Source organism: Colobus angolensis, unplaced genomic scaffold, assembly GCF_000951035.1.
Source record: "Colobus angolensis palliatus isolate OR3802 unplaced genomic scaffold, Cang.pa_1.0 Scaffold128, whole genome shotgun sequence".
Taxonomy (NCBI): Eukaryota; Metazoa; Chordata; class Mammalia; order Primates; family Cercopithecidae; genus Colobus; species Colobus angolensis.
Genome location: NW_012114030.1, coordinates 3,169,516 through 3,177,320, shown reverse-complemented (window position 1 = coordinate 3,177,320; position 7,805 = coordinate 3,169,516). Strand labels below are relative to the sequence as shown.

General features: G+C 56.7%; 1 protein-coding gene across 2 annotated transcripts; it reads right to left on the bottom strand.

Annotated features, from left to right (window-relative positions):
- Positions 1 to 516: 516 nt before the first annotated feature.
- Positions 517 to 6,415, bottom strand: ORAI3 (ORAI calcium release-activated calcium modulator 3). 2 transcript variants are annotated; one of them, XM_011933604.1, is made up of 3 exons: positions 5,967 to 6,415; positions 1,990 to 2,295; positions 517 to 1,860 (listed from the first exon to the last, which is right to left on the bottom strand). In XM_011933604.1, exons 1-3 carry the CDS (start codon positions 6,192 to 6,194, stop codon positions 1,636 to 1,638), a joined length of 759 nt encoding a protein of 252 aa, XP_011788994.1. In that variant the 5' UTR covers positions 6,195 to 6,415; the 3' UTR covers positions 517 to 1,635. The 2 variants fall into 2 exon arrangements, with proteins under 2 accessions (XP_011788994.1, XP_011788993.1); XM_011933603.1 differs by having other exon boundaries at positions 517 to 2,295.
- Positions 6,416 to 7,805: the final 1,390 nt, after the last annotated feature.

Genomic DNA, 7,805 nt, shown 5'->3' with positions numbered 1-7,805 from the left:
GCCCGTCTCGGCCTCCCAAAGTGCTGGGATTACAGGCTTGAGCCACCGCGCCCGGCCGAGGTCAGGAGTTTGAGACCAGATTGGCCAACATGGCAAAACCCTGTCTCTACTAAAAATACAAAAATTAGCCATGTGTGGTGGCGCACACCTGTAATCCCGGCTACTCAGGTTTCTCGGCTGAGGCAGGAGAATTGCTTGAACCCAGGAGACAGAGGTTACAGTGAGCCGAGATCGCACCACTGCACTCCAGCCTGGGCAACACAAGACTCCATCTCCAAATAAATAAATAAATAAAACTCAGTGGAAGAGATAGAGAGAGTTCAAAGCCTGTAGCCTTGGAATAACTCTCCCCATTCAGAAGCTGTTGGCTATTGTTAGCATCTGACAGGGTTACACCTGAAACCCACTCCCCTCCCAGGTCCTGTCCACCCAAACTTGCCACCACCCAGCTCTTCGGAACAAGTAAAGTTATCCTAAGAAGGCCTACCCTGCATCCCGTTCACAGCAACAGAGACATCTGTGAAACATGATTTATTATATAAAACAAGGTGCATCCAAATTCAGTGTCAGAAAAGCTTTGTATTCCAAGGGCTAAGGACTGGACCTTCTCCCTTAAAACCTCCTCACCTAACCCTTGCTAAGGACTCAGGCCCGGGGCAGAGGCTGTCAGTCTCTAAAGATCCCAGCCCTGGCCCGGGGGGGAGAACAAGTTTGGTGCATAGCGTGGTGCTAGGGCAGTGGGTCAGGCACCATCCCTCCTGCGAGTGGCCACAGGTCACCACGGTGGGGGAAGGTGGGGAGCTCCAACCTCCAAAGATAGGTTCATTGTAGGAAAAGCTAGACCAATGCCTGGGGTAGAAACACCTAAATCCCTCTACAACAACTAAAGCAAGAATGTGAAACCCATCAAAATCTTCCCCCAAAATGCCAACCATAAAATAGATTCTACAGAAATAAAGCAAGGAATCCCAGCACTTTGGGAGGCCAAGGCAGGAGGTTCACTTGAGCCCAGGAGTTTGAGACCAGCCTGGGAACGTGGCGAAACCCCGTCTCTACAAAAAATACAAAAAAATTAGTCGGGTGTGGCAGTGCACACCTGTAGTACCAGCTACTTAGTACCTGGGAGGCTGTGGTGGGAGAATCTTTTGAGCCTGGAAAGTTGAGGCTATAGTGAGCTGTGACTGTATCACTACACTCCAGCCTGGGCAACAGAGAGAGACTCTGTCTCAAAAAAAATAAAATAAAATAAAAAAATTAAACCAAGGGTTGGCTGCCTTCTGAGCTTCGCATCCTGTATAGGAATGGAAATGGTGGCTAAGGTCAGCACCGAAGGTCCCACAAGCTCTCCCTGCCTCTCCTATATCTACTGCATGATCCTTCAACTGAGGCCAGCCCAGGTGCAGAATAGCTTGCAAAACCCAAGGGACAGACTGATGGGGAAAATCCCTGGGAATGTGGGAGCTGCCCCAAGGCCCAGCCCAGAGGACCCTGCAGGCAGGAATCTGAACTCTGCCTGACAGTGGCCACTGCAAGTGGCTCCAGCCAGGGGATGGGGGGAATGAGGTCTGTAGGCCCCTGAGGCCTCTTGCAGACCCGGGAGGGAGGCAGTGCTTGCAGCGGTGGCTAACACCAGCCTCACACAGCCTGCAGCTCCCCCTGCAGGCGATTCAGTTCCTCTAGTTCCTGCTTGTAGCGGTCAGTCTTGTGTGCCACCAAGGAGCGGTAGAAATGCAGGGCAAAGGCCACAAACACGAGCCCCACGGGTACCATGATGGCTGTGGAGGCCATTGCTGCTTGCCAGCCTGGCCCATGGGACCCCCCACCACCACAGGTTTGCCGGGGTGGGCAGGCTGGCTCAGCCTGGGACGGTGCTGTGGATGCAGAGGATGGTGGGAGATTGGAAGCTGGACTAGGGGAGGTAGCCACTGGTGCCAGAGTCCCGGGCACCCGGGATGTGGGCACCATGGGGGTCGGTGTGTCCAAGGGAGCCCCAATGGGCACAAACTTGACCCAACCAACCAGGACAACTTCAGCAAGGAAGAGAAAGGTGCCCAGGGCAGTGGAGAAGCCCCAGGCCAGCTCCACGTAGCGGTGCAGTCTCTGGTGTGGTGACTGGTGGACAGAGTTGAGGTTGTGGATGTTGCTCACAGCTTCAATGTGGGGCAGCAGACACGTGGAGACCATGAGTGCAAAGAGGTGCACAGCCACCAGCACAGTGGTGCAGGCACTGAAGGCCACCAGCAGGCCTGGCGGGTACTCGTGGTCGCTCTCCAGCTGCACCTCCACCATGGCCACCTGCAGGGACAAGAGGGGATGGACTGACTCCCATAACCTCCTCAACTGTAGAGATTTTTTCCGCCTATTGGGATACATCACTGATACATATCCCTAGGACCTGGAACTGTGCCTGGCAGAAAGCAGAGACATTCAGTCTCTGTTGAGTAAACGAATGGACAGCTTTGCAAAGGCTCTGTTCTACTCTGGTTTCCCCACCTGCCTATCAAGAGGGCTGGATGGCCGGGCGCGGTGGCTCAAGCCTAGAATCCCAGCACTTTGGGAGGCCAAAGTGTGTGGATCACCTGAGGTCAGGAGTTTGAGACCAGCCTGGCCAACATGGCAAAACCCTGTCTCTACTAAAAGTACAAAAATTAGCTGGGCATCATGGTACATGTCTGTAATCCCAGCTACTCGGGACGCTGAGGCAGGAGAACTGCTTGAACCCAGGAGGCAGAAGTTTGAGTGAGCCAAGATCACAGCACTGCACTCCAGCCTGGGCGACAGAGCAAGACTCTGTCTCGGAAAAAAAAAAAAAAAGGGGGGGGCTGGATGACATGCTTCTGACAGGTTTACTGCATAGGGATCAAACAGCAGATTCTGGAGCTGGGCTGCCTGGGCTCATTCTGTGCTCGAGCTGTGTAATCTTGAGCAAGTCAGTTCTCTGTGTGCCTCAATTTCCTATCTGGAAATGGAGATTGATAACAGCACCTCCCTGCCTTGTAGGGTTGGTATAAACATTAAATGAAATATACATGAAATGGGCTGGGCATGGTGGCTCACGCCTTTCATCCCAACACTTTGGGAGGCCGAGTCGGGTGGATCACCTGAGGTCAGGAGTTCAAGACCAGCCTGGCCAACATGGTGAAACCTGTCTCTACTAAAAATACAAAAATTAGCCGGGCGTGGTGGTATGTGCCTGTAATCCTGGCTACTCAGGAACTTTGGAGGCTGAGGCAGGAGAATTGCTTGAACCCAGGAAGCAGAGGTTGCAGTGAGCCGAGATCACACCACTGCACTCCAGCCTGGGTGACAAAGTGGGACTCTGTATCAAAAAAAAAAAAAAAAAAGAAAGAAAGAAAGAAGAAAGAAGAAAGGAAAGAAGGAAGGAAGGAAGGAAAGGAGGGAGGAAAGGAAAAGGAAAGGCAGAGGAAAGGAACAGGCCAGGCACAGAGGAAGCACTATGTACGTGTTTGCTGTTCTTGCTATAGTGAGTGCTAAAATCTGAGGACAGAGTTTACAAATCGGCACACTGTGGACCACTTCCAGCTTGCAGACGTGTTTTGCTTGGCTCACACAGTGTGTTTCTTAAAAAATGGAAGATGTTGCCAACTTGTAAAACTCAAGAGAGTTCTTATATCCCTATTTCCAGATCCCCTTGAAAACTTGGAAGAATTGGCCACACTTGGCCTGCGTTCCTGCACGGCAACTATCAGCTCAAATCAGTCATGGCTGCTCCCCTTGGAAAGGTCATGGGGTCTCTCTCTCTCTCTCTTTTTTTTTTTTTTTGTAGATGCCAGGTCTTGCTATGTTGCCCAGGCTGGCTGGACTTGAACTCCTGGGCTCAAGCGATCCTCCTGCCTTGGCCTCCCAAAGTGCTGGGATGAAAGGTGTGAGCCATCACCCTCGATGTCAGGGGGTCTCTTGCTTGCTAGTCTCTACCCAGCCAACTTGGCATCCATATTACTTGCCTGGCCCTTTGCAGACATTTAAGTTGATGAACCTATTCTAGGAATGTATAAATTTGGAGTCTGGAACCAGACTGCTTAGGCTCAAATCCTGCCACTTACTTGCTGTGGGACCTTGGGCAGGTGTCTTAACATCTCTGATCCTCAGTTTCCTCATCTGTAAAATGGCCAGAGTAGCAGTACCCACTTCGTAGGCTATCAGATGATGTACATAAAGGCACTGAGGGCAATGCCTGGTGCTTAGTGACAGCTGGATACAATTTGTATAATGCTATTCTAACTTAGGCCACCTGAGTTTCAGAATCCCACTCTCTCCCCATCCCTGGTTCTTGTAGGGTCCATTCGATTGCTCTGGGCCTGGGGAAAGAAGAAGGTAGGTGTAGAGGCTGGCGGGTGGAGGCAGGAAAACAGGGCTGAGTATTTTGGGAAATTGGGCCATGGCAGGTGTCAGGAGGTGTTTTCCACAGACAGGGATCTGGGCCAGGCTTAGTCCTGGTTTCTCCCAGAGCCTGGTCCAGCCTCGGTCTCCCCTGCTAGGACTGCGGCCAGTCCTGCCCCCAGAACCTAAACCTCCAGCCCCTTACTCCTGCAGAGAAGGCTCGGGCCCTTAAGCTGTCACCCCAGCAACCTGCACGTTCTGCTGTAGAGGGATTGTCTCCTTGGGAACAGGCTGGACCACGGGGTTGACCTCCCTCAGCTCAGGTGGCTGCTCCCTTCCCTCTGCAGGCTGTGTAGATGAAGGGGCACCAACGCCCTGTCCCCAGGTGATGCCACCCATCAGGAAAGGTAAGCTGGTCTGTGGATTCTGGGAACCCATGTAGAAGACCATAGGCTTATGATGACCCTTAGGGTTAGAGAGTTTCCCTGTCATTGTTCAAATATGGAAGTTATGACACAGATGGGGCAGGAACTAGCCCAGATCGCCTAACTCCATGGTCCCTACCCCAACCGCCTCTGATATCCATCCCCACAGGAGTGCGTTCCCCAAAGTACCTCCTGCGGCTCACTTTCTTCTTTTTCCTGGGGTGATGGTGGGGAAACCCCAGACTAACAGAGCAGCAACCCTGGGTCCCAGTTCATTCACTCCTGCCCAGAGGCGAGACCTTTGCTTTCCACACCTGTCCAATTGGACTAGCAGGCTAGTCTGAGCCATCCTTGGTGAGTGGCCTGCTCTGGCATGCTTGGCTCACCCTGGGGCGGGTACTTGGCGGGCTACAGAGGGCGCACCCTCCGTGATCTCACAGTTTCCCGCTGGCTTGCAAGGGGGGGTGGAGGCCTGTCCAGGGTCACATAGCTGGCCACAAGCAGGGAGGAGCCAGGACTGTGTCTGTTGATCCTCACCCTGGGACCTCCCTCCGTCCCACTTCCTGTGAGGCCACCGCTGGGAGAGACCGTTAGCCGACACCGTCCTCCTGCACCTGTGGTTTATCAGCTTGAGAATCGCTTATCAGCTTCCTCATGGGCCTTCTCCCCAGCGGCTCCCTCCCGGGCATGATCTCTTGTCAGTTTTCCTGGTTGACACTAGCACCCCTTGGGCCCGCTGGAGAGTGGCCACTTTCCCTGGGACGGGCCCAACTTCAGCTGGGTGACCCTGCCACCCAGCTGATCCATTTCGAGACCCCCCCGCCTGTTGATGCAGCCCCCACCCAGCTGACCTGCCTTTGAAGCTGGCACTGGGACTTAAGAACCACTTCTACCAGGCACAGGCTCCGTCTGAACCACTCTGCCTTATCGTTGCAGTCAGCCCCACTGGTGATTTGTTCACCCCACTCCCTCTATGACAACTTTAGGACCTTAGTGTCCTCCGGTGGCCCCATCCCCCGGGGGCCCCTGTACACACACATCCGTAAGAAGGGACTTGCTCAGTCCCTTGGGACCTTGTCCCTTCCCCTTTGACGAAAGCCCCCTCTGCCCTGTCTCCCTTGGGACCTGTTTACTTCCCCCCCCAACCTGTGTCCCCCACGTGCTCTGCCCCACCGTGTATGCCCCCTCCCGGCCCCTCACCATGGCGAAGCCCGAGAGCAGGGCAGACGTGCGGCTGGAAGCTTTGAGCTTGGCCCGGCTGAGGTAGAGGCGGCGCCAGCTGAGCGCCCGCAGCGAGTGCTGACTGGCCCCCATGAGGTCCAGGTAGCCGCGGTGCACGAACTCCCGGTACGTGGCCGAGCCTGCAGGGCTCTCGCCCTCCGGGTTCAGCGGGGCCTGCTCGCACGCGTCCTCCTCGCCGCCCTTCATCCTGGGGGCGGCGGCACCAGGCGGTCACTACTGGGCGGAGGCGCCTCGGGGGCCCCAGACGGGCCGGCTCAAGCCCAGGGGCGGCCCCATCCCTCGATAGGGCAAGCAGGATGCAGGCGGCGGGCGCCCAGGAAGAGGCGGCCCCAGCGGAGCAGGAAGAGCAGCGTCTGCGGGGAGCCCCAGGGGCCGGAGCGGGACAGCGGAGGCCGAAACAGGAACTGGGGCAGAGGCGGAGCCGGGCTGGCCACATGATGGGGTGGAGCCGGGGACCGAGTCCCCGTGGTCCCGGGCCCACAGAGATTCCCCGCGACCCCTACCCACCAAGATCATCATCCAAGCGCCCGGACCCCACCGAGGTGCACACCAGCCACAGCCACCTCCAAGGTACAGCTGGATACCCCAGGTGTCCACACTTTCAAATCCCTCCCAAAATGAATCCAGGAGAGGTGAGCCCACTCATCTGCAGGTAGGCACCCTGCACACACACACACACGAACTCCGCAGCCCCAGCTGGAAGATTTTGAATTTTATAGCAAACCGTATTGTACAGACCCGGGGCCCAGGGGCCCAGCCCGGCTGGGTCCCCCGCTTGCCCCTTGCCGGGCTCCCTCCTCCCTCCCTCAAGCGGCCCCATCCTCAAGCCTCTCGCGATCCCCAGGCCCCTCCCCTCCGGCCTTTGGTCCGCCCAGCCCTCCCCCCACCCGCGCACCTCCCTGTTACCTGAGGTATGTGGATAGATCTCCCCTCCCCTACATGGTAAGCCCCGGCCCCCCGGAGGCCTGCGTGGAGGGTCGGGACCTGACCCAGCTCCTCCCCCGGGCTCCGAAGCCCCACCCCGCGCTGGAAGAAAGGGCGGGACGGAGGGCCAGCAGTCTGTTACTAGGTTCCCATGGCAACTAAGAGGGGCCATTTCCAGCCTTAGCACTGGCATCGGGAGGTGTCCGTTGGCTGCTATTTCCATGACAACCAGGAGTGGCAGTTCCCTGGGCAAATGGGATACAAGTTTCCGTGACGATGAAAGAGTGGGAAGAGCCAGGCTGGAGGAGTCCCACAGTCCCCATCCTTGGGCTTGCGCCCCTAGCCATAATGCAGGTCCGGCGGGTGCCGCCGCTCAATACAGTAAAACAAGAACGAGCCTGGGGGTGGCGCAGTCCCAAATGGGCACCCACCGGCCCGGTCTCAGGTCTCAGTCCAAGCTGGTCCAGTCCCCCTCACACTCCGGCTCCCCCAGGTCCGAGGTTCCCCCGGTTCAAGTAACACTTCAGTACAGATGAATGTTCAAGTATTGTGCGGAGAGGCGGGCAGGGGTTGGGGCGCCCCTCGCCACTCCCCTGGGCCGCGAGCTGAAGAGCGGCGGCCCGCGGCCCACACTCCTTACAATAGCTGCCGTTTTCAGTGACGTTCAAGGAGTCAGGGTCGGGGGAAGGAACTGAAGCCTGGGGAGGGGGGAAGCAGAGAGGTGACCCCCAAGGGGGTATTGCTGTCCCCACACCTGCTCTCATCCCCACCTCCAGCTCAGCCCCGGCTTGCCCCTGGCTCCCCTACCTCTGACACCTGGATACCCAATTGCTCCTCTGGTTTTCCTTTTGTGGCCCCCCACCCGCCCCCCAA

Excerpts from the sequence above, each read along its gene's own strand:
- ORAI3 (XM_011933603.1), bottom strand. The coding sequence starts at position 6,194 with ATGAAGGGCGGCGAGGAGGACGCGTGCGAGCAGGCCCCGCTGAACCCG. Across the intron at positions 2,296-5,966 it reads TGCTCTCGGGCTTCGCCATG|GTGGCCATGGTGGAGGTGCA; the intron begins GTGAGGGGCCGG and ends TTGTCCCTGCAG.